General features: G+C 42.8%; 1 protein-coding gene across 1 annotated transcript; it reads left to right on the top strand.

The window, feature by feature from the left end:
- Positions 1 to 6082: 6082 nt before the first annotated feature.
- On the top strand, positions 6083 to 26280 carry MEIOB (meiosis specific with OB-fold). The gene is given in 14 exon segments (XM_059826544.1): positions 6083 to 6161; positions 9093 to 9114; positions 9116 to 9168; positions 17860 to 18009; positions 18763 to 18835; positions 20245 to 20440; positions 20933 to 21033; positions 22811 to 22863; positions 22951 to 23046; positions 23434 to 23535; positions 23951 to 24104; positions 24475 to 24658; positions 25166 to 25252; positions 26146 to 26280. Coding segments are annotated over 14 exon segments (1485 nt in total).
- The last annotated feature ends 177 nt before the right edge of the window (positions 26281 to 26457 follow it).

Consider the following 26457-nt stretch of genomic DNA (forward strand, 5'->3'; position numbering starts at 1 on the left):
GGCAGCGGGGCTTTGTGCCTTCAGCCCTGGAAGTGAGTTGGGGTATTTTGCAGGAGGTGGAAAATGTTGCAGCTCCTTGGGGCTGTAAAATATTCCTTGGTGGTGGAAAGGAGCAGGTGCTCAGCTCGAGGGCAGCTTGGGAGATGGGGCCAGCGGGTGTCTGCTGCCGTCTCCCTCTGTGCCTGTGGAGCAAGAGAGGATGTTTGGGGGGAGCATGGGAAGGCAAAAGGCCCTGGTGTGTGCAGGCAGTGGTGCAAAGCAGGGGGCTTGGCCAGAGGAAGAGCTATCCGACAGCTTATGCTGCCTGGAGTGGGGGATCTCGCTTTGGTCTCCAGGGTGTCTTAGACTGTGCTCACCCTCTTTGGGGCAGTGACCAGCTAAATTGGAAGGAACTGTCCCCTGGTGAGAGGCCATCAGGATATCACGCTTGCCCCAGGGTAAAAATTAGCAGAGCTGATGAAAGCACCCTTTTGTGCTGTGTACCACCCTGCTCAGAAACACTGCCCTGAGATGAACTGGGACCAGCAAGGCCAGACCTCACAGCATCACTGGAGATGTTACTGCAACAGCTCCGTTGCTGCTGTCGTGCATTGGAGTGGGGGGATGCTGCAAGGTGCAGGGCCGCTGTGTTAGCCGAGGATGTGGGGATGCTGCAGGTGCCACCAAAGGTGCTGCAGCTGCTGTGCATGCAGTGTCACCCAGCCGGGCAGCACAAGAGGACCCGTGCATAAAATCCACTCCTGATCTGGAGGTTTGCGCAACTCCACTGCTCGTCTGTAACCTGTTCCGGTCCCTGATCGGGGATCTTCTCCAAGACTGGCTTCATGGCTGAGATGTGAGTTTGATGCAAGATTATCTCCTTCAGGAAGTGACATTTTTGCAGCAAAGCCAAGAGGAGTTGCCTGTGAGTGCCCATAGGGACAGTCCCATAGGTACCACCTGGTGCTGAGGGTCTCTCCTAAAACTAGGCTGTGTTCAAGATGCACAGCATGCTGCGGTGATGGGCAGCCATGTGAAACCCAGAGGAGTGTCTGCTGCAGCACATCCCCTTCTGAGAGTCCTAAGGCTGCCGATGAGGCAGGATGCTGAGGTCAGTGGTACAACGTCTTGGTGGCATTGGGCTGCTGGCAGTCCCTGAGCCGCTGGGGGAGCTGGCATTAGTGGGATGAGCTCTGCCGAGCATGGACAGGCAGCTCCAGCAATGCTGGTGGCGGTAGGAGCTGGACATGAATTCGAGCCTGAGACTGGCTTCTTGCTGGTGTAAATCAACCTCATTTGGTTCAGTGCAGCTGCATGATTGAGACCAGGTCAAGATCTGGTTCAGATCTTCCTACTTTGCTTGTTAAGCTCCTGTCCTTGAGGATGGTGTCAGTTCACCTTTGAGCCAAGATAAATGAGTCCCAGTGTAGCAACACTAAATCTATCCAGCCTAGTGCTTGGCGTTCCCAGGTCTCTCTTCTTGCTGCAGGACAGGGAGGGCTTCCAGGGAAATACTTGGGACAGCTGAGAGAGACAGTTCTGCATGGACAGCATTATGCAGAGTCCCCTGTTGCCTTTTCCCTGGAAAAAGTGCAAGAATTCAGACACTGAATAAATTCCACAGACATTAACTATGCTAATCAAGCAACTGCTGATACACAGGGTTGTTATGTACTGCCTTCCTCTTCTCCCCAAGCGTGGACAAATCAAACCCCCAAAAAATGATCCTTGCAGAGAGCTTTTATTTCTAGCAGTGGCGTCCTGGCTGTCCTGGAGCACGTGGTGCTGAGGGTGCGGTGGCGATCCAGCTCCCAGTATGGCTGTGTGTCCCTTGGGTGCCTCTGCTCCAGCTCGGATGCAGTTGAGCAGTTGCTTTTTGTCTGTCACTGCCCTTCTGGCATTAACTGGGAGCATCCCATAGTGGGCACAGGGCTGCATCCTGTGTCCCTGTGGATGTCCCCACAGCCCTGGCCATGCTGGCTGGGAGCCCTGTGCCAGCCCAGGGTACAGCTGCCAGCAGGACCCACCTGGGAGCTGTACTGGCTCTCTTGGCTTCGTTTTGGATGAAAAAGAGCATTTCAGGAGCGGCTCCGTCAGCCCTGTGCTGCTGGTGCAATCCTGCCAGCCCTGGCAGGGATGTGCGTTAGGCCCTGGCAGATGGGCAGCCTCTGGCCGTGTCCTCTGCTTGTTCAGATGAGTTGTGCTTGTTGGAATTATTTACTGCTCTGATCAATAAATACTATAGGCAGAGGGCTGTATTTCATGAATGCAACACTATACTCGTGCCTACTGCTATATTTCAAGAGCATAAATAACACCCGGGGCATCAGCAGAAATTAAAACCAAACAGATATAACTTAGAACAACTTACACACAGAATTTCTCAGCACAGGGGGAAGGAAGGAGAGAACAGCTTAGCTTCAGACAATGCTCCTGGGCTGTGCCCCTCACTTAATCGAGCCTTTCTCCTGCCTTTCCCCAGGTGCTAGCTTGGTTGACCAGCCTGATCTGGGGCCAGCCGGTGCTCTGGCTTTGCTCCTGCCTCCGGCTGAGGTGATATTGGCTGTTTCCCACCAGCACAGGCAAGCCACCTGCTTTCCCCATGTCCCCTCACATATGGGGACACAGTTCCGGGCTGGCTGCTGCCACATGCAATTCAAGAGCCGCCTTTGGCACGTCCTGCCTGCCATCGGCCAGCCCCGGCGGTGGCACACCAGCGTTTATTTTGCTAGTGAGCATATAAACCAGCAGCATGTGCTGCAGTCGCTAGGTTGTTTGTTTTCCTTCAAAATGCAATATAGATCTAATTATATGAAAACAAACTATAATAAATAGAGGAGTTGTTTAGTGCAACCCCCTAAGTGCAGGCAGCGAGCGCTTGATTCCCCTTCCCTCTGGTAGCGTTTAAGCATTTCCCCTGCATCGGTGACGCAGACGTTCTTCATAAATCAGCGGAGGTAGGAGCACATTTGCTCCTCCGTCTTTGAAGAGGCGTCAGATCTCCGAACAGAGGCTTCTTGCTGGGTGATCCTCTGGGGCTGGTTCTCATTTCCTTGTAGGAGGTGGGTCTGGAGCCCATTTTGTGCATTTGGGAAGGCTTGAGGGGGAAGGGGGAGGAAAACAAATGACTTTGCTTCGTTGACAAAAAAAGGCCTTGACACCATGAGCACTGTGCACCATTAACATCCCACTGACACAATTATTTATCAGGAAGATGCACATATTGATTTGGCAGTAACCGCACATGCCACGGCAGGGCTGAGGCTGCGGGGATGCTGAAAGGCTCCATGGGCGTAACCTGGGCTCGCTGCTAGCCTTGGTTTGCGCCTGATCCTGCCTGGGTGCTCAGCAGGCCTGACCCTGGCTGGTTTAAACCGTTAGGTACTGCTGTGGTTTTTTCTGCTCTGGTGTCACCCCTGGCTTTGCCATATGCCCAGACCCTCCGAGGAGGGTGATGGCACCAAGGATTGTGCTGGAGGCGGTGGGGAGCAGCTGCTGGTGGTGAGGGGTGCGAGATGGTCATCCTCCCCCATCGACTGCTGGCAGCTACATCTCCTAAGCACTCTGCTCAGCAGCTTTGGAGATCTTTGTGAAATGTTAGCCCCTGTTACGGATCTCTTCTAGGAACTGCATGCATGGAGGAAGGATGATGCACACTTGAAGGAAGGGATGGTGAAGGATAGGGACAGCATGAGATGTGTGTGGGACCCTGGATGGGCAGTTGCTGCTCTCTGCTGTGGAGTCCCTGGGGGGCTCAGACAAGGTCCCCACGGTGCCTGGAGGATCCTCATGGCTGGTGCCGTTGGCATTGGGGCTGACAACGGCCCTACACTGTCTCTGCTGTGGCAAGGGGTTTCTTGATGTGGTCACCACTGTCAGCCCTCAGGAAGAGCCTCTGGGTGCACCCCAGGCGGATGGGGATGAATGGCAGCACTGGGGAAGGGCAGCACCTGTGGCTGAAGGGGATTGCGTCTTCCCTTGTGCATTTTAACCGAAGAAAAACTACCAAGATGAGGCATTAAGAGCACCCAGCTTCTGGGGGCAAGCTGCAAGGGAGACTGATGAGGAGGGAGGTCTCCTGTTCAGCTCTGCCCAATTTTGACCTTCTTGGAGCAAGGGTGTTAACACACAACAACTGCATGGTGGCTCAACGTGTCAGTCTCTGTACTATGGCCCCAGCCACTCTCATACCCCTCCTAAATCTCTCCTGTGCATGCATTAACAGGGACGAGCCATCAGACATGTGTTCCTGCACAAGCTTAAGCTCCACATTAGGGCCAGGTTGCCTGAAGAGGAGAATAAGAGGCTTTTCCTGCTAGCCCATCACCTCTGTGGCAGCCTCGGGATGTGCCAGGCCTCCAAGGAGCTGGGCACTAAGGACGGACACCCTCTGGACATGCCCTGGGAGACGCCTTCATCTGGGAAGCTCTCGGGCATTGCCCCAGCAGAGCACTGCCAGCCGCAGCCTGGACCACCATGGTCATGCAGGCAGCCACAGCAGGAACAAACTCCCTGGAAAAATTTTAAGGAATTTATCTGGCAGTTTTTTAAAGGTAATTGTAACGCGAAGGTTGAGCTGAGAGATTTCTGCCTCACTGGGCCGTTTCCACTGAGGAGCTGGCAGCAGGCAAGCTGCTGAGTGAGGAGTCGGTGTTGCCATATGGAGCTCTGCTCTGGCTGCTTGCTAAAGAAAAAAAATCATACAGGGCCAGGACTTGGCAGCCCTTCTCCACAGAGACCACTTGTGTGAATAAATGTTACTCATCGGCGTTACTCAGTGCTACAGGATCTGGCCTGTATTCATAAAGAAGAACTGCATTTTGGCCTGGGTTCAGCAAAGCACTCACATATGTGCTCAGTGCGAAGCACACAAGTGGTCCTGGTGACTCCCTGGGAGAAATTTTGTGCGTAAACGTACTCTTTGCCGGATCTGCACTTTCATGTGCCTTGAGTCTCCCTTGGTTTTCCTGGTGGAGGCAGGTTCCGTGTTGGCCAAGCACATCTCCATCAAGTTTAGCTGAGACAGAAGCCTTACAAAAGGGGAGCTGGGGATTTGCTAAAGAAGGTTGCAATGGGGAGGCTGAAGCAGGCTGGCAGGGCTACCTCTTATTTCTGTCGTTAAGAGCAGGGAAGAAGGAGGAAGGAATTCACTGAAATTGGAAGGCTGGGTGTTTAAGAACGATAAAAAAAACCAAAAACAATTTTGTGTCTTATGTGTAAATAGTCCATGGGACTCTGTAGCCACAAGGTCCTCCAGAATCTGAGTTCAGAAGATGAGACGAAGAAAGCATGAGGCGCAGGTAATGAAGTCATCCCTGTTGCTATTAGATGAAAGATGCTTTGGAAGGGAATCAGACTTGAAAGCTGGAAGTCACAAACCCATTGCTTGCATCCCAGCCTGGTTCTCCACAGGCTCCCTGCTGCCTCTTTGAAACCATGGATTTATCCATGAGACACAAGATCCCGAGTTAGACGGGCTTTCATCTGCACAGCGATGGCTGCTCCTCTGTTTCTGCACTCATCTTTAATCTAACTCAACCGACTGCAGCAGAGTTACATCAGGGATGCATTTGGCCTCCAGTATTTACACACGCGAGTGCCAATTTCCCCTTTCGTTTCATAAATGGGTAGTTAAGTACATCAGCGAGCCACGTGAATCGGGATAGCGATCATACGGGCGAGCTCCAGAAAAGGAAATACTAATGCATAGCAAGACAAGAACAAATTCAAAAGAGTAGAAGAAACTCTTGTTGGATACGAAGCGCCTTGCCAAGCCGGTGAATCTGGATGTAGTTAGAGAGGTGTACAGCACACAGAAGAAGTCTGTAATATTTTATTCCAGGGATATATATTTCCGGGACAAGTTGTTAGATTGACCTCTAGCGTTCATTTTCTTAAGGGAAAATTTCTTGATAAAGTCCTGTTTTGATCAGGTCTCGTACCTTTGCACTCTGAACAGGCTTTGGGGGGAGGTTTTGTTTTTCTAATGGATAAAAACTTAAAATGTCAGTGTCAGTCTGCAGGAATTTTCTAACGAGCTGGCTGACAGGCAGCCAGGCGTACCGTGGAAATGTTGACACATGATTACCTAGGAAGGGGCTGGATGCGGTCCTGGCTCTCGGAGGCAATGGGAGGCTTGCCACCGCCGTGCCGGGGCCAAGCGCTCAGCCGGGAGATCAAAGGTATATTTTTGCTGGAAAGTTTAGCTTGGACGGGTCGTTTGGATTTCACTGGTGCTCTGTTCACTGAATTCTGTGGTGGGAGAAAAAATTTTATTTACTCTAAGATCCCAGTTTTCTCTTACAGCCATACCCATCTGTCTTTGAGAATTATGTCCCAAGTTTTCTTCTTTATGAGCTGCTTGTGCAGGGATCGAGTTTTAGGCTTGGTTGGAAACTGGAGCAACTGAAGATTGGAAGGGTTTTCCCCCACTTTTGTCACTGGAAGACGCTCATCCCGTGTGTCCTAATTGGTACTGTTTAGTATCGTGTGTCTCAAACTGAAATTGAGATATAATTTATTTGGTTTTGGTTTTGTTGATTTGAATGGCTGAAAATGTTTGAATGGCAGCCAACCGATGCTAAATATCTTCTTTCTTCCTCCCAAAGCATTCTTTCCCAGTGTCAGGGAGCTGTCACTAAAACTATTTTTAATTGTTGTATTTTTTTAATTCCTGATGTTTTGTTGGAAAATATTCATCGTTTGTTTGCTCATAGAGGGAGGAGGAAATTCTGGTCTTGGGGAAAGTGATGAAAATCCAAGCAATTTCACTGACCTCACTTCAATTATTTTGGAATTATGTGCAGGAGAAGTTATTCTCTATAGCCTGAATGCTCTCACGCCGCTTGTAGGCTCCAAAAAGAAGCACTTTCCACCTCTGTAGTTTCAGGCAAGTTAAACAGCAGGCTGAGAGCTTTAAAATCCTGGGCAATCAAAGCCTGCTCTTCAAAAAAACAAGGTAGAGTATTACTGTGCAAAGAAGTGGAGAAAAAAAGACTTGTGTCAGTGTTTTCAAGACGTGAACTCCTATATGGACATCTTACTCTGACTTTTTGGCTATAAAAAAGCCACAGAAGGATTAATTCTGGGACATGTTTGTTTGCAAGCTATTCACTGAAAATATGCCAACTACTTAGTCACTATCCAGAAGGTCTTAGATTTAATTTTTGGTGTTTATTTTTTGCTAAAATTCTGCGATGGCCACCTGACGTGAGCTGATTCCAGTGTACGGGCTGGCGCCGATGGATTGCTTTCCTCTCTGTGTTGTGCTGGCTTGCCTGCGTTGCATGACGTTTCTGCTCCACCCTTGCGCGAATGTTGCAGAAGGGATTAATTAGTGTTGAAATAGTTATGAATTGAGCTTGCTGATGAACAGGCATTCAGGCCCTGCCTTGGAGAGCAAGGACACTGCCTTCCCCTAGCACGGACCACTGCAGAAATGGCGTGCTTGCTGCATTTGGGCCCTGCAGATGCCATTCACTCCCTGCCCGTGGGGAAGGCTGGGTCTGGTTTTAAGCAGTTTCATGGGAATTCATCAGAGAGAACAGGGAGACTTTGTTGTCTTGAGAGCAGCTGTTGTTTCAAAACACTGTCCTTCCTGAACAGCTGGAAAGAGCAGCGCTTACATGTCCCACGTAGCTTTACACCTGAAGAAAGGCTTTTTTCTTTGCCAGCAACAGGGCTTTTTGGTGTCCCCACCCGCGCCCTTGACGCCCGGTCCCGTTTGCTCACGCACACATTCGGTGTCTGAGCTGCCTGCAGGCACACGAGCACCGCTCATGCTGCTGCTGCGCAGATGCACCAGCCTTGCGTCTTGGCATCTTCCCTGGACCAAGGAAGCCAGAATTAGCACAGATTAGGCAGAAACCAGCCATGGTTCATGTTCTTTTTAATTTTAAAATAAAACTCTGGATTACTGCTTTTTCCTGTGCTGCAGGAGGTCATGGGGCTGCTCAGAGCAAAGAAATCCCACTGAAATAGCACTGGGATGACTCCAGTGCCGGGGACCAGGAGGGGGGATGTGGGGCAAAGTGAGAGATGAACAATGACTCACTGCCGTGATGGGGAGAAATTTAGATTAAATATCCCTCAACGCACTGAGCACCTGTTGGCTGCATCAGCACCTGCATTACTTCTGCTAAAGATGTCCGTCATTACTCCATCAGCGCTCCCGATTCGCAGCCAGTTCAGGTATCAGTCAAAGCCGCTGAACAGTGAATACCTTTAATAATTTGCTACTTTTAATGCATTCAGTCAGGCCGATTACATAAAATTACAGGTCTGCCCTCTTCATTTTACAGATTCTTTTGGTCCTAAGAATGTGTAAATATTCAATGAGCCCACTCAGTAAAAGCTGTGGGCAGCGTAAAACTCGGAGAGTAAATATTGTTATGTTGCTCTAGCTTTGAAGATCCTTGTGAAGATGATTTCTGAAATGTCCCTGCTTTGCTGGACAGGGACTAGCTTCCCCTGCATGCAAATGGTACTGATCGTCATGTAACAAATTGCTAAGTGAATTACAAAATGGCATTTGTGCTCCTTGACCATGCCAATGAGTGTAATTTAAATAAATCCATTCATGAAGGCCTAATTAGCAGGGACCCTGCAATTTGCAGCCATGTATGGGAAGTATCTGCTAATCACAGATTGAATCCAGCAGAGTGCTAAGTGCTGCTGAAGTGCTGGAGAATTAAAATCACTCGGACCTTTCAGGGATCAAGCACTAAATCAGAAAAATACTGATTTCATATTGCCATGCTCTTGCAGGGGCTGGTGCTAGTACTGGAGAGGGGAGCAGGTCCTCGTCTGGTGCATGGCCCTCAGGAAACTGCTTCTGGTCTTTCTCTTGCTCCTGCTTTTCCAGTTGTCAACAGGAGATAACGATGCTGGTTTCTTTTAGAGACCACTTTGAGGTCAATTGAACAGGAAAGCTTGAGTAAAGCTGAGTACCAGTTGAGTAACTTTTGTTTTTGCAGGCTCTCTTCAGTGTTTGTATTAAAAATTCTTACCTTGGAGAATCAGCTGACATTGCAAATTAGTGGGAGACATTCAGGTTAGACATTTGTTTATTATAAATACCAATAAAGATGTTATTTGTTTACAGTAACTTACAGGAGTCCAAATTGCTGACCAACCCGTTGTGCCATGCGCTGTACGAATGGCAGAAGTCACAGCATCACCGTGAGGCAGGTATGCCAATCAAATGAATCCTCATCTCAGTATCTGCCAGTTAGAAATTCAGCATCTAATCACGTCTTCCAGTGAAATAACTCTGGTCTCATGTCTGCTGCCTTTGTGCTTGTGGCCAGATCGCTGCACCCCTTCATGATGGCCCTGATAACATCTTCCTAGCAGGAGCTATCATGGGAAAGTAAAAAGCAGCGTTTTTTCAAAATGTAGGCAGATTGAAAATGGGAGTGGGACTAAACCACAAAGCAAACCCACCCGATCATTAGACGTCTGCTGAGGCTATGGGGACGCCGAGGTGCGGTGCACAACAGCATCCTTGTTCTGGTGGCTTTGAAATGAAACAAAGCCTGCGGCCCTGGGCCGGGGACGCCGGCAGCGTTGGGTTTCACCTGCCCTTTGTGCCTGTGGGAGAAAAGCAGCTCAGCCTGGACACAACCTAAGGGAAGTGGTGACCGTGCTGGGCAGCAGCGCAGGATCCCAGCTCGGTTCAGCAAGGTTCCATTTAAGCAACTGCTCATGTCCCACCAAAACCTTGCTTAGATACTAGACGAGCTCAACACCTGCAAGCCCACGGGCTGTGATGCTGCTTTTATCACCCTCTGCAGCGGTGGAGACCCCACAGATCTCATTTCAGGGTGTTTTTTCTTGGCTTATCTTGCAGTCATGGTGGTAAGAATGAGACCTGTACTTTTGCCAGCTTTTTCCAACTAGTGTACAAGTTCTTCCTATTCGATTAGGATCCCATCACCACGTTCATTATCTTCCACTTGTTCATTAGCTTGAGATAATTAAAACAACCAAACTAACAACAAAATTATCTCATTCTGTTTACTGGAGACTTCAAACCTATGGAACAAAGTTAGAGCCATGGATCATGCTGTATAGAAGGTGACCTTAAAAAAAACAACCACCCAAGCTGTCACTTCTCTGGCATGCCGTTTGTCATCAGCACGGTGTAATTATCATGGACTTTAGTGACACAATAAATATGAGAGCACAGGTGGTATCCATTTTCAGCTGTTTAATTGAAGAAATGAAAGATCCTGTAATACAGACTCAACACAGAGAATTTGTCAGGCTACACTAAAAACTTCAATAGCCATGACCTTGAGGTCATAAAATTACTCATCAGGAGTAAAATTTTTTTATGATACAGAAGTGAAGACTATCGATTTTATAAAAAATACTTTTATATGCAATATAAATGGACAAAATGGCTCACTCTAGTCTTCTGCAGGGCCTGAAAACCCAGGAGTGCTCTGTGCAAATCAATACAAATACTATCTTAAAGCATAAATTTTAATTCATTTATAAAATACAGGCTGCAATATTTTTTCCTAAGAGCTACCACAAAAAAAAAAAGGACTAGGGAATGGTTCCTCCAAAGCTCTCTGAAATTCGCTTTGTCTTGCTGGTGTGTTGTGCATTTATAAGAGTAGCAGAATAAGCCTGACTTTAGACTCCGGGGCTGGTGCTTCGTTAAGTTCGGGGACTTGGGGGTCGCTAGTGATCCTGCTGAGTGCATTTGTTTAGGAAAAAGTCTTCCAGGGCCTGCTGTGGAGTCGTGCTGCAAGGAAATACAGAAATTTTGTTAGAACAGCAAGGAAAAGATGCAATCAGGTGGTTCAAATTACCGTCCTACCCGGGAAACCTCGTGTGTGTCGGGGTGAAGCTGCCGGCCCAGAGGGAGCGAGGGGGCAGCGATGGCGGGGGACGCAGGCAAAGCCCCACAGATCAGAGGACTCACAAAAACTGAAAGCCAAGCTCTGAACTCTCAGCTCTGGACCTGATGCAGAGCCCGCTAGCTGAAGCTGACGGTGCCGTGCTCTGAGCTGATCCCTCTGGGCTGAGCGCCCTTCTTCAGGTACCTGAAAGCCCCAGGACTCCGAATTTCTGGTGGGGTTTTTTTTTGGCAGCCGTCCTCTGAACCCCAGGGCCATGGCTGGTGCCCGCTGTGTGGAGCCACGGCTGCCCTCACACCTCTCCCCCTCACGCTCCCCCTCACCCCTGCGCCGGCCCTTGAAGGAAGGTCGCGCGCAGCGAGAGGGCGCAAAGCCTTTTTCCCGCCAACGGCACTGGCCGCCATTTTGTCTCCCCGTCCTGAGCACCTCACGCCTTCCTTTCAGGGCGCTCCCTTCCCACCCGGCTGGTCTGTGTCTCCCCTGAGACCCCTCGGTGGCAGGTGGAGCTGTGGTAAGGGCTCCCGCCTGCCCAGTCTCCAAACTGACGCTGTCCCTGCCTGTGTGGGATGGCTGCCGTGCGTCGCTCAGGCAGGGAAAGGAATGAGGATGATGATGGGCCCACGCAAGAAAAATCTCTTTGCAGCGTAGAGCCCAGCCTGGCTTTGGGGATGCAAGCTCGCCTGGTGGCAGTCACCAGTTTGGGATGGGGTGGTGGTGCCGAAGGCTTCATACTTTTATTAATCATGATTTCCATCTTGTCCTTTCTCTCAGACAAAGGTCTGATCCTGGGTGGTGGTGAGAGAAAGTTCCCTCAGCTGTCCTCGGGAGCTCAGCCCCTGCCTCTGAGGGGGTAAGCGAGGGGTGCCTCATGCTGCAGCCTCCCCTGTCAGGGCCTGTAGCATTTTAAATCCTAAATTGCCTTTGTAATCCTCCTTTGATACACGTGTTTCAGTGCAGTTTTCTTTAACCTGATCCAGCTCTGGTGTGAGGTATGTCATTTAACAATATTTAACTTCTTTTGAGGCAAGAGTATTCACATGCCTTGGAGCGGTAGTTGAGGTGACTTTCCTACATAACTGAACGTGAATTCTTCCATATAATGGGATGGGAATAGGTTTGAGGGCCCCATTGTTCAGTAGTTTTTGTAAGGTAAGTTTGGGGTATCTTTCTGTGAGAGTTGAGTTTGAAATGCTCTTTTAGAGAAATCACTTTGTTCTCAGATAATTGCTTACTTTTTTTTAAAGCGTAGACTATTTCTTTTCTAGCGTGTTCAACAGATCATTATACTAATGCTCAATGAAATGGTTAACAATTCTCATGCAAGGTGCCAGGTATAAAGGCTGTGAAAGCCATTCAGGTCTTTTGTTATAAAGTTTGAACAGGCGTCCTCTGAAAAATGTCAGCAGTGCTCTCATATTAAAGGTTATTAAGATTTGGACAACTTGATGGTTCCTTTTACAAAAAAATAGAATCTGACAACTATTTGCTAAATATCAGTAATGTCTCTGAGGGTACCCATGGAATAGTAAGAGGCATTCAGAGGGGCTAACAAAGCGTCCGTGGCCCGACTTCGGCATCAACAGAGAGGACTTGAGTGCGCAGTAGCTCACAGGAACGGGCAGTAATGCTATCTTGGCAGCCTGAAAATAACTGCTTTTTAAAAATTTTTATTTTAATAAATTCAAAACTTTTCAACTTTTAAGGAAGGAATGAACTCACATTTTAAAGTAGTTTGATATTAAGTCCAAAACCTCAGTTAAGGTGGTTTGCAACCCAACACTTTTCTTTCCTCCCATGTAAATGGCCTTTTATATATGAACTGCCTCATTAAATTCAGTTGGACTTCCCAGACAGGAGAGGGAGGGTAAGTATTTTTCAGAGGCTGGTGCTCATGGAGTAGCTTCATGCTGAATAAGTAAATAAATAAACACTACAGACCTTTATTTGAGAAACATAGGTAGAGTAGTTACAGTAAAATTGACAACTTACATCGCCAAATACAAACAATAAAGAATTGTCTACTTCAGATGGCTTGAAATGCTTTTTATTGAAGACAGATGCTATTTAGGTCAAAACACTTGTGTTAAAAAATAACTTGTTATTCTCACTATGAATAGTTTTAAGTGATTTGTTTAGATTTTTTAAAAATCTAAATTAGTTTTCTCAAGTTACAGATAAAGAATGGCTTATTCTAGTTCAACACGGGACTTTGTTGCACTTTCAGATCTGCATCCAAATCTTGCTCGTCCTGTAAGTCTCCTAGACATAGTACTTTTGTTCTCAAATGAAATTGTATATGACTGTATTATATTACTGCAAAATTATGTAATTGACATGTATTTAGATACTAATAGCATTAGTATAATTGTTAGATATAAAGTACCTTACCTTCTTTGTGTATAAACCAGCAAAATGAAAATTGATGCTGCTGTTGTCCATAGTATGTGGATACCACAGCTATAGATATTAACTGGACAATTCAAGGTCTGAAAGTATCAGAGGCTTCTTTGTAATGTTCTAAATGGATGCTGAATTAGTAAAGACATGTACAGAGTCAGCATTATGTAGTCACAATACATCTGTTACCTACAATAGTCTTTCACTACAAGCTATGAACGTAAGGCCCAATCTTGCAGTCTTTACCTGTGTGCTCAATCCCTCTGAGCTAAATAACATAGTCCTGAATTATTCAAAGAAACCCTCGTTGAATGGTATGGTATTTTAACTGGATAAAAATCTCACAATTACATGTCAGATAGGTTTGTTTCTGTTTCTTTAGAACAAAAAGCAGGTTTTGCGGTTGTCAGTTCATAAGGAGCTAAGAATTTTGCTTGTGGGAGTACAGGAGAGTAGGATGAACCAAAAAATAAACTTAACAGCCAAGCTTTGTAGTTGGTAGATTCATACAGATGTTTGAGTATGAATATTTCTGTTGTCTTGATATGAGCGAGGACCAGCATCACTGGAGTAAGAGCTGAGCAGGGGAGTGTGCTCTAAAACTCAGTATTCTTCTCTTTTGGGTTTTAGATAGTTGAATAAAAAATAGGAAGTCTGGGGAGCACAGTTTTTCATTCTTTGCTCTCCACGGTGATGTTTTAATATGGGAGGGACGCTACGTTATTGCCTGTTGCAGTATTTCCCATCCTTCACTGTGTAGCCCACCAGCAATAACGTGTCTTCTGAGTGTTGGGTGCTGCTGGGATTTGGAGCCTGGGGAACAAAACAGAGAGGCAGCATTTCCACAGGGATGCCGTGCCAGCTGTGGCGTGGTGTTTAAGCCGTATCTCCCCGTGCAGCTTAAAGTAGATGCACGGCCATAGAGCCGTATGCCCCATGGAAGTCCTGATGCTTGTGAAGAGAGTGAAAACAAGGAGTTTTCCTGTTCCCACAGCTTTTTATTTGGGAGAGGCACAATTTAGCCCTTTTTTCCTCATTTATTTTAAATAAACGAAAGAGAAATCACAGAAAGGGGGTGAACTAGGAGAGGGAGGTTTATATGTCCTCTCAGTGGTATTGTATATTCTTTCCAACTTTTTATAAACTCCTGGTCTCCAGCAAAGCTAATTTAATCTGTTATTCTGTTACTCCCAAATACAGTGATCCACTAACTCAGTTAAAAGCTTTTATTTTACAAATAAAACTAATCTTGAGTATTGCAATTAGCAACATATGGTCAAGAAAGTATTTTTATAAAAAAGTAATTCACTAGTATCTCATGATAGAACGATCGGTATGTGTTTAGGACTTTAAAGCAGTTGAGCACACATCATTCAAAGTCCTAATTTTTACTTTGCAGTTTATTTCTTAAAAGTGAAATAGATCAAAGTCTAAGAATCTTGCAATGTGTTAATGCTGTAGTGTCAGGATTTGGTTGAGCAGCCTTAAGCAGTGCTCTGCCAAAAAAGGCAGTATGGCCCGCTTCCTCGCTGCAGGCCTGTTCCGCTCCTCCTCTTTTGCTGAAACTGCCGCTCGCATCATTGCGCAATAAGCTGATCAAGGAAATGATCTCCGGGAGTTTTTGCTACCCTCTTTCTCCCCAAAATAGTTTCCAGCCAGATCACTTCCTTCTGCCATCTTGCTGTGCAGGCTTAAGCTAACACGAGAGAGGTGACTGTATTTGCAGCAGGGACAGGGGAGATCTCTTTTGGAAGCTGCAGATTTACATCAGCTTAATTCATGTGAAGAGTCATCCTCAATGTCAGTTCCTTTGACTGGTGGTGAGATACAGGGTATGTTGCACTCTGATTTAATTGAAATGTTTTTGGTTTGTGTTTTTTTTTTAAGAAACAAAACCAAAAATAGAAAAATAAAATCCTAATCTAAATCACTGCGTGTTGTGGGCAGATAGAAAGTATTCAGTTAGAAAGGTTGGAAGAACTAGGCTGTTACGCTGTTGTACGCATACATCCTCTTAACGAGTTCATTTCCATCACCGTAGGATAAGACAGTTACCTTGCTCCATCTAGTGATTCGAAGTAAACTGGGAACACGAGACCTAATTTTCCAGCACATGTCAGTATTGTTACAGTGAAGTCAGGCAGGTTGCATTGCTTTGTGAATAGGTGCAACGTTCAGCCTGTGTGGGTTATTAAACTGTTACACCGCCCCTCGCTAGCTGCCTGCTGGAAGGAGAAAATCAGGCGGCGCTGCAAGTAAGTGCACGTGGGAAGCAGAAGAGCAGTGGCATGCTCCACGTTTTGAAGGACCTTTGCAGTCAGTCTCTCCTTCCAGTCTTTGTCACCATACCAACTTTCATTGCTCACCTCTTAAATCCCAAACTAGCACTGCAATACCCTTCTCTCACACTGAGGAGGGCTGTTTTTTTTTTAAAAAAAAAAACCCACCACACAGCTATATATTATTAATATACATATATTTTTTATATATATCTCTTTCTTCACATGTATGTTTGCTCCTAGTAGTTTTGTTTGACAGTTGAGACTGGGGTGCTTTTGCATAATAAATACAGGTTTAGCAAAGCAGAGTAAGACTGATTTTGGTTTGAATCATCAAAAAAGTTCACTGCCTAAGCTCCCTTTGTAGTCGGTTGAGAGAGAGACAGCAAGAAAGAGGCACCTGTAGAAATTTATGTTGCTTAGATGCGGATAGGATAAATGGCCCTCCCTGCGGATGTACACGTGTGTGTATTGGTGCTGAAAGCAGGGAAACCTTGGACGCTTAACTGTAAAATAAATCCTGTCCAGACTTTTCATGGTGCATTTAAGGAGATCTGAGACCTGTGCAGAGAGCGTGAAACAACAATATTGCTGCCTACCTGAGGAGAGATTGCTGTAGAACAGCCAAAATTGTGAATGCTTTGGGTGAACTTTTGTCCTCCCGTTGTCTTTACAAATAGAAACAGATGTATTTCTTTCAATATTTTTATTAGTCACTCTTTTTCTTAAAGTAAAATTGTATGTTTATGTTTTAGTCTTTAGTTCGTATGGTACTGTGGAATAAATAGATTAAAATGATTACCAGTCAGAAATATGTTTATTATCATCAGCAGAGTACAAGTCCATGAAATCTAATTCATCATCTACATCTGTGTTTAATACTTGTATTCTATAATCTTTTTATTTTTTAGAATGTAATCGGTGTGGTTATTGGGAAAACAGATGTCAGAGGCTTTCCAGACAGAAAAAGTACAGTCCCTTTTAACTGTTTTTACTTCATTTTCTTATATGGTATAATTTGGCATATATGACTGAAATCAGTATTTAAATGATAAACAGACTTCTTAGTGTAAAACGTATGGAATGAAAATGTGCAACAAAACTTGTGTGTGTTTGAGAACCAAGATGAAAGAGCAGCATTAGTTTGGCTAAACCAATTGGAATTTGTTTGGAAAAACTCCGTCACGGAAGTGTTTCAGGGTCTGAAGAAGATGGTACCGATATGAACCCACTATTATATAAAAACTGCAGGAATTGATCTGGTCCCTTCATATTCATTCTGTCTTAAAACAGAAATGTTAAGGAGATGTCTTGAGGAGTGAAACAAGTAATTTCTGGTCTGAGTAGCACCAGCTTCATCTTATCGTATACTCCTAAAGAAAAAAGGGGAATAATACGTTGTTAATACAGCATTAGTTGGAAATTGAAATAACATATCTACAGCTTAGGGTTGATACAGACACTGTCAGGAAGCATCTCCAGTCCTAGAGAGCCATTCCAGCTCTGTGTGCAGCACTGAGCTGTTCTGTTGGCGTGGTCATCACGCTGAGCTGCTCTAGGGGTGGATTTTTAGAAGGAAGTTGTCATTGTCACCAGAAACAATTCTACATAGTCTGAAAATGTGGTGTTCATATTTATGCCTCCATGGAGCTACAGTCAGATTATGCTCATTCCATGCGGGTCACTATACAGTTTTCATTGATAATTTAAAAATGACATATTGCATAATGCTGTATGATCCATGGAACGCTTTGTTAATTAGCTGTACGAGACAAGGGAGTGCAGTGTTTCAGAGACTGATAACCCTCTTGACCATCAACTTCCCATAGAGCTGGAAACACTTTGCTTTCTTCAGTTAAACCCCTTGGTACTATGGACAGTGATATTGCCAGTGATCTGCAGCCTTGTGTGTCATCGCCGTGGTCTCGTACGTGGGCACAACCATCTAAAGACAGCCTACCTGCTACAAAATTTGTGCTAGTGTGTACACTCATGCGTTAGCCCTGTTTATTGTTTGTCCGTGCCTTGAACGTAGCGTTGTATGGTTCTTTTATTTCTCCTGAGTTAGATCTGTACATTTATCTGGTGCTGCCTAAAGCTAAGCGATGTGTGTACGTGGATGGGATGGTACGGGTACAACCACGGCCTGAGCTGTAGCCACCCCCACTCGTGGACACCAGTGTGTTCACGGAACAGACTGCTGACCTCTAGTGGGACTCACCAGAATGTGGGTCGTACGTACAATCATGACAATATCTGGGAAAGCCTCGAAAGAACAGTTGTTATACATATAGTCTAGATTGAACTCAAGCTGTGCTAATGCATTGTAATAGTGCTGTTGATTTTTGCAGACATTGGGTCCGAAAGATATACCTTCAGTTTTACTATTCGTGATTCACCGACTTATTTTATAAATGTAAATTCTTGGGGCAGAGAAGAGTATATTAGATCACTTTCAGAAAGCTTTAGAGTCGGTGACTGTGGTAAGTTGGAGTTTATTCTTAACATGTTTCTGTTTGAATGTGGGGTTTTTTCCAGTAAATCAGTGTTGTGTTTGTGGTTTTGCTATGTTTTTCTCTGAGGACTCAGAAAACAGTCTAATTGGAAACAAATTGTTCAGTTATGTTAAGTATAAAGAGAAAAGGAATAAGATTTCAAGCATTTAAATTCAAAGCCAGTAAATATGTCAACAAAAAGCCTAGATACTAATCCACTGAATGCAGCCACCCAGAACTCACCTACAGTTAACTGATCTAAATTCTTACATTATATTCAGTTCTTATAAATTACGAAAAAGAAACTCTGTAAAGTAGTTTTGGTGGTTTTCTTTGTCTTCATTTAGTTATAGATATAACTACGTTCATAAAAACGCAACAAAAATCTTGTGTTTATTTACAGGCTGTGCTTTTATCTTGTTACGTTAATAGGCAGACTTTGCTGCCCACGGTTTCTAGATCAGTGTTTAGATAAAACTTGTCACCATGAAGAGTAAACACACGAGAAATCGGTGTTGTTTTTTTTCCATTAAATATCTTGAGGACTCCTGGGGGACTTTGGCTATAATGTGAACTGTCTGGACAGATACGGTTTTCAGTATGAAAAGATTTAGCAGAAGTTACTGGATGCATCTCTTCCTTTCCATACCAACCTTGAAAGCAACTGTTTTTAAAAGACACTTCTCTTTATATGTATCTATATTCAGTTTTCTAACATTACTTATCAATGTTTTATTTTAGTTACAATTGAAAATCCTTTAGTTCAGTCAAAAGAAGCAGAAAGGGAAGAAAAATTCAACCCTGTTACTCCTAGGTAAATTTAAACCATAGACTGGTAGTTCCTTCCAGAAAGATCAGAGTTAATACTTGCTTTAGCTGCCAGCCGATTGCAGCAGCACACAATCGGTAGAAGTATTTGGGGTTAGTAGTCTTATGTAGCTGTATCTTCTTCCCTGGGTTCAACCATGTATGGCCAAGTAATCTCAAAAGAGAATATATTTCTCAGTACATGGTCTTTGGAGTTTTGTCATAAAGTAATAATGCTCTTTGTAACTAAACAGAGTAAATTTTATTCTTTGAGTAAAGTCTGCTAAAATTGTTTGAAATTGATTTCATTTTGCCAAAGTGTTTTATCAGACATAACTGTTTTATAGACAGTGTATCTTTATCAAAATCCATTCACATGACACATTTATCTAGAAGGTGTTTTAACACACTGTGGTGCTATTTGTTACTGATTTGGTAAGGCATTGCCATTCCTTTTGTATCTATCATGCAATGTATGTATGTTGTCTTTCAGCGTATTCTCTAAAATCTGAACAATTTGAACTGATATATGAGACTAACTAACACTGCAAGTCGTAATTTAGATAGGGTGTAACTTACCTTATATATCTAAGATGCAGATCTTAGAGAAACAAATACACCTGTTCTTTAATTAGGGTTTCTTCCCTAATTGGTCATATTCTAATATTTTTAATCATATGGCAAGCATAAGAATGTTGCATAGATGCACATTAAATTGGCAAGTTAGAAGTTTTATGTTCTTGCTTACTGATCATCTCTAAGCTTTGTAGCAAATGTATCGCTGTAGTAGTCACACACTCACTTTCTGGCCAAGCAGAAAGAAGTAAAAGAACAAATGTCGGGTAGAAATGTCACTGAGGAAAAGAGCTCCTCTCTAAATCTATAGATTTCATAAGCATTTGTAAAATATGTTTATCCAGAATATATTGAATATATCTTATTTCTGCTGGCTAACAGTTCATTATAAATATTACTGAGGTTGTTGGGCTATTACTTTTGAAAGTACCTTACCAAATCCAGTCTGACTACAGTAGTGTCTTATTATGTCACGATGCCAAAACCTCTCAATTACCTGGATACAGATATTTCAGAATTTATTTTATTTTTAGTGATTGATAAGGGCTGAAAGACTTACAAATATGTATTGTACATTGCTAGCAATTCATGCCGTCTTTTCAATTCTAAATAAGTATAAAGTACACAATAATAAGTCTTCCGTAAGAGAAAAGTATATAACTTTAAAAATAATTTTAGAACAAAAGAAAGAATTCCAATTTTTCTGTATCTTTAAAGAAAACAATAAAGGAATAAATCAGCGGTTATTTTTTCATGTGAATTGAATTAACGTTTTACACTGTTAATATATCGATGAGTGAAATGTTGATCGATGTGATTTGTTTTGTGCATACTATCTAGTTGCTACAAACTACTGCTCAGTGAAAATCATTCGGTGGTCAAAACCTCTTCATGTTATGAAATGGACACCAAACTACTTTCTCTGTTGCATCTGCCCGTCAAGGACCCTCAGGACTATTATTCACTGGGTGATATCATTGCAAATGGACAAAGCCTCGATGGAAGAATCCTTAATGTGCTTGCAGCTGTAATGTCAGTAAGTTAAGGAACCACAGCAGAGTAGTGTTTTCCTGCTGTACCATGGGTCACTTAATTGACTTAAGTGTGAATCTGGATTATGGGACCCACAGTGGACAGGAATCACTGGTTCATTTAGGTTGGCAGTCGCTTCAGCTGAGTTACAATAACTGTGCAAGCTACTTGATGCAATTTTTATCAACAGCACAAGGGGGGAAATTAAGGGAACAGCAATGTCCTACATCAGTTGTCTTTTTGAAATCATGCATGTGCAAGCGGTAGATAACTTGAAATTTGTAAACCGCGGATTTTTATAAAACAAAATGTGTCCCTTTATCTTGAAGTAAAATTACTGTTGTTAAACTTTTAGTGGTGTACATGGGTTCTATTTTTTAGTGGTCTACAGGGTTTTTTTCCCCCCTTTTTTAACTCTTCTATTTTCTAGGTTATCACTTTTATTTTCCTAAACACTTAGTAGAGGAAAAGTGACTGCTTCTCTTTCTTCTTAAAGGTTGGGGAGCCAAAGTATTTTATGACTTCAGACAAAAGAAAAGGTCAGAGGTGTGAAGTAAAGCTGTATGATGAAACAGAGATGTCTTTTCCAATAGTATGGTAAAATGTTTTTTAATTCACTAAAATACACAAATTAATGCAAGAGTAGGTAAAGAAATTAACTATAATACATACTGTTATAATACTGTCTTTTAATTTAAATGTATCGTTATTTGGGTGGCAACTGCGATGAGGCAGCAATGTACGCTGAACAGAGGGGCTTTAAAAAACAGATTCATTAGAGTGACCTTATGTATATTGTCTAGTTCTATGACTTGCTGACAGACTGCTAGCTCATGGATGGCAAAATGAAGCTTAGTTCCAAATAGTTACATTTTTTTAATGTGGAAATTTGAACTAATTCAGGAAATGGCATTTAAAAACAGCTGCAAAGGCAGTACATTTCTTCCACAAACTAGCGGGGGGGGGTGGGGGGGGGTGGGGAGAAAGGAGCATGCTTCATTTTTAAAGCCAAGCAGAATTAACAAGTGGAATAGAAATAGGTTGAAATAGTTTTTAAATGTTTAAAGTAGCACAGAAACATTTTGATACTACTTTGGCCGTATTTTCAAACTGTATCTCATTTACGAACATGACTACGTCCGTACCATTTATGCATGTAAACAGTGATTTGTTTACACAGGAACTTTTGCATTTTGCCCATAGTTTGTTCAATAAACTCGTGGCTTACCTACGTGCAAGGGTACGTGGGTATTCGTTTGCACTGGGTTTGCTGTCCGTTGGTTGAAATGACCTTTGTTCCCTAGATAGAAGTAGCAAGATAGCATTGCACTCCGTGTCTGAGTTAAGAGACTGTATTATCATTCAGTGTAATGTTTAACAGAGTTAACGTATGCACACAAACACTAATAAGCATCTATCGTGTGAAGTTTTCTAGCCCTTGAGCTGCCACCAATGTTAATTTGCAGCAGCAGCTCCGGTACTCTTGTTTCAGTGCTGGTACGTAGTGATGCAGAGCTGTGTACGTCGTGATGCAGAGCTGTGTACGTCAGGCCTCCCCAGAAGCAGAGACTAGGCAGTGTTACTGTAGTAACCCGAAACAGTGCCTTTTGCGCTTTCCTGGAGCCGTAGGTAGAGGCAAAGATTCAGGAAATCCTTGAGCAACAGCATTGTAGAGAAGATATTTCAAAGGCCATCAGTGAAGAGGTGGCTGAGCAATGATAAGATGAAAAGTAAATATCTTAAATCTTTTTCCAAGGATTAAGAAAAAAACCCACCAGAACAAAACCGTGCTTTGGCAGTATTCTTGCCATCCAAACTTATGAGGAACTGAATGAGATTTTATCAGGGGACCTAACCATCAAATTATCATTTTTGAGGGATACCACTGACCTCACTCCAGTCTCATCACCCGCAGTTACAAGGATTCCAGTGGTGGAAGGCTGGCGGAACATCTGGCCCGGTGGTGTGAGCAATCAACTTGTTTCCACAGAACAGGCTCAGCTGATAAGCGGTTATTTTAACTGTGATTTGCTTTAGTTAGAAATTACTTTTGTCAAAGCTCTGAAATATGTACAGTATTTTTCCAGGTGTATTCTGCATTGAATCATTTTGAACACTCTAATAGCCCTTTATTTTATCCTGTTTGGCATGGGATAAAATAGGGACTGTATTAGACCATACATAAAGCATCCTGGCTGGCTGCAGACTAGATGCCTGTGGCTATACATGGCATTCCATTTGCATGTTCATGTAACAAAGGAGTTGTGTCCCCTTTGACCAATTTAATTATAACTATATTATTTAGTAGTTTAGTACTAAACAGTTTGAGTGCTGTTTCAAAAATGTTTTGATACATTAACTTTTTTTAATTTAGTTGGGATAATGAATCTATCCAGCTTGCACAGAGTTGGATCCCACGAGAAACAGGTATAATTATCTGTGTTTTATGTTTTTACCTTAGTTCTTAACGTGATACTTATTCTACAGTAACAGTTTTGGGGTTTTTGTACACAGTAATATTTGCATCAGACGTGAGAATAAATTTTGACAAATTTAGGAACTGTATGACTGCAACTGTGATATCAAAAACCATCATTACAACTAACCCAGGTAAGATCTGTTGAAATATTGCTTTGGTATTAGTAATCATTATAGACTAGAATGAATGAATGAATCTTACTGGAGGTCTGATTTCTTCTGCCTGCTTGCCTCAGAAAGCTCCCTGCTTCTTGCCTGTTACGTAGTCACCAATGCTTTTGGCTTCCACCCTTTTCTCTCTCTTCTTTTTTTTTTTTTTTTTTTTTTTAATTTCATCTAAGCAGCCTTCATATATTCCATGTAGGATTAACAGTTAAAGTAAAAAAGAGAAAAGCATCTCTTGGCTAATTCCAAGAGACGACGTGTTGGTGCCACTAAAATAAAAAGTTGCAAAATGTAATTACGCTGTTATTTTTACATGCTACATATATTGATAACTTTTAAAAATACATTTTCAAGAAACAGCAGAAGCAAATGTTCTCTTCAGCTTCATAAAAGAGAGTGCACAATCAGGAGCTTTGCATGGTAAAATGGAGGAGCAGTCAAAAGAATCCATTAACTGTAAGCACAGATCCAAACACTTTGATTTTATTTCACCATACAGTGTAGTTTCATAGTGCAGTTGAAAATCAAGTTCTTGCTCTGTGTGTGTGTGTTCATAGAAACAAAACTAAGGTGTAGGCTGGCTGAATACTTCCAGTTTGGAGTGTTGTTACTGGGGCTATCCCTCATATTATCAGTTATGTATCTTCAGGGTTGGTGACTATGCCCACTTGCAGCCTTCACAAAGGTTGGAAAAGACCTGTAAGATCATCAAGTCCAACCATCAACCCAACCCCCCCATGCCCACCAAACCATGTCCCGCAGTGCCACGTCCACATGTTCCTTGAACACCTCCCTTAAGATCCCTTTTTGTTATAGCTCTTCTGTGTCGTTTCTTTTTCAGACACATTTAACATGTCTTTTAAACTTCTAGTGGAGACTATAGTTGATGTTTATACTGTGGAAGGGCTGAAAGAAAAAGCTTTACAGAGTGATGGGAAACTTGAACCAGTCTACGGCATTATTTACGGCTACATTTCTACACTGGATATTGATGATAATGCATCTAAAGTTATTCGCAACAGATGGTAAGCAACTGCCTGTTTTAAATTTGTATTAAAAAGTGCTTATCCTTCTTCCCTGACCCAAATTAGATGGAACAATATTTTAGTCCAGTACCGGACAAGAAATAAAAATCTTTTGGAGGATGCCATGTGAATTTCTGTTGTGTAGACTTCCAGAAGTAGCAAGGAGGAGGAGTTGGCTTAATGAAGGACTTGCTCTTTCTGGTCCTAGAGGAGCAAAGAAGAAAGAGGCCATTTTGTCTCAGACAGACTTAAGAGTTTAGAAGATAATTTTTTTTAAAGAGGAAAAGTCTCTTGGGAAATCTCAGTCTAGAAAACGGTTTCAAACAAGGAGGAATTACATGTATGCATTAATTCTCTTCTTATGTTTCAGTTCAATATGCCGTTTTCTGGTGAATGAAATGTCAAACACGTGCACTTTCTGCAGGGACATCTCTTCAGATTCAAGGTCAACTTTTGCAAGCTTTGACATACGCGTTGATCTGACAGACCACACAGGCACTCTTTATTCTTGTTACCTGTCAGACTGTGTAGCTGAGGAAACATTAGGCTGCACGGTAAGTAGAAATGAATTAGGTTGTTCTTATTTGATTGGGGCTGTGAAGCCTGATGAAAATTAGAAATATATAAAAATGTTCTTCGTATATGTGTGTGAGTGTATACACTGGTTAAAAAAATTGTGTATGGATACATACACACACACACACTTGGCTTTTTAACAAGTCAAAAGTTAGAAGTCAGCAGCTGCTAATAAGAAGAAACGTGTCAAATGTAAGAGTGAATACCCTATTCAGAATACTGCTTTATTTTAATTAATTTACACTTCTCTGAGAACATGGTTGAAATTCCCTAATTTTGATTCTCAAACACCCTGCAATTTATTCTGATTATTCTGACTGTCTTGGTACATATATTACACCAAACACTATCTTAAAAGAGGGAAAATACAGCTTAGAAATGTATAAAAAAGTGCATAAGATGCTCTTTCCATCATCATTTTGTTGTGGAGATGTTGTTACAACTATACGCTGAAGAAGTGTTCTGTGATGTCCTGATGTTAACAGGTCCATGAGTTCCTCACTCTAACAGAAGACAAGAAGACTGCACTGAAATGGCAACTTCTTTTGGAACGTAGCAAGATTTATTTTAAAGTTAGTATTTAATGTTAATTTAAAACAGTGGCTGTTTCCCATTCAGTAGTATATTTGGTACTGAAAAATTCCGTGTCAGTTCTGCTGAACTTTTTAAAATAAGAATTAGTTTTTGTACATATTCTGAATATTCTAAGTAAATGGTCTTTGTCATAATTTCAACATTAGGGGATGTACCTGCAGGATCAGATATGCAGGCCTCTTTCAGGCAAACTATGAAAGACACAAACTGCTCTTCGCCAACCCCGCTTAAGGAGCTGATATTTCAAAAGCATGTATACATGATTTAGTCACTGACTTCCCTGGCTGTAGGTTTATAATGAATAAAGTTAAAACTATCAGTTTGCAAGAATAAGGCCCAGCCAACATATGTAATAGATTGTATGGCATATGGGGTTACCTAAGTATATTTCTTTATTTCCAAAAATACAGGTAACTATGTCATTAGGTATGTCTAAATTCTTCAATTCTCCGTAAAGCACCAACAATATTAGATGCACACACCTGGAGCAATTGTTAAAAGATCTGCTATTACTTGCAATATTCTTTACTTTTTTAATTGCATGCTGTATACTGGACTGGATTCCTTTTTCATAGACCTGCCTGTTCTAGGACAACTCTAAACTGACTCCCTTTTTTAAACTTGCCCTTAGCAAAACTGTTCTTACTCTCCCATCTCCCCACCCTCTGCCTCTATTTCCAGGAAAGAAATGAAAGTGGTTTACTTCCGTAGTGACATGTATATACCATAAAATGTGTGTACTCATGTATAAAATAATATAAAATATGTATAACCAAATCTGTCAATTAAACATGCTGTGTGATATTTGAAAATAATCTATTTCGAAGTGCTATACAGCAGTAAAAACAAAAACCTTTAATTATTTTTACAGGTTACTTTGTCACCCAGTTGGAGAACTGGACTGAAAGTGAACGTTCTTTCATGCAAACTGGCAGACCCTATAGAGGCCAGTCAGAGCTGGGTGGGAAAAGAGATCGGAAAGAAGAGATTGCACTACATGGCTTGACAACAACTAGGAAAAAGAGTATTTCTTCACTATATTATTAGAGGCAGAATGCTGTTGTCATATTTTGCTAAGTATGTTCTGATGGTAAAGAAGGAATATGCATTACCAATCCCTGTAAGTGTGCTTCTGTGTTGATCTTTTTCAGCCGATTGTACTTTAAAATGTGTACTAGGGCCT

This window comes from Gavia stellata, chromosome 18 (genome assembly GCF_030936135.1).
Source record: "Gavia stellata isolate bGavSte3 chromosome 18, bGavSte3.hap2, whole genome shotgun sequence".
Taxonomy (NCBI): Eukaryota; Metazoa; Chordata; class Aves; order Gaviiformes; family Gaviidae; genus Gavia; species Gavia stellata.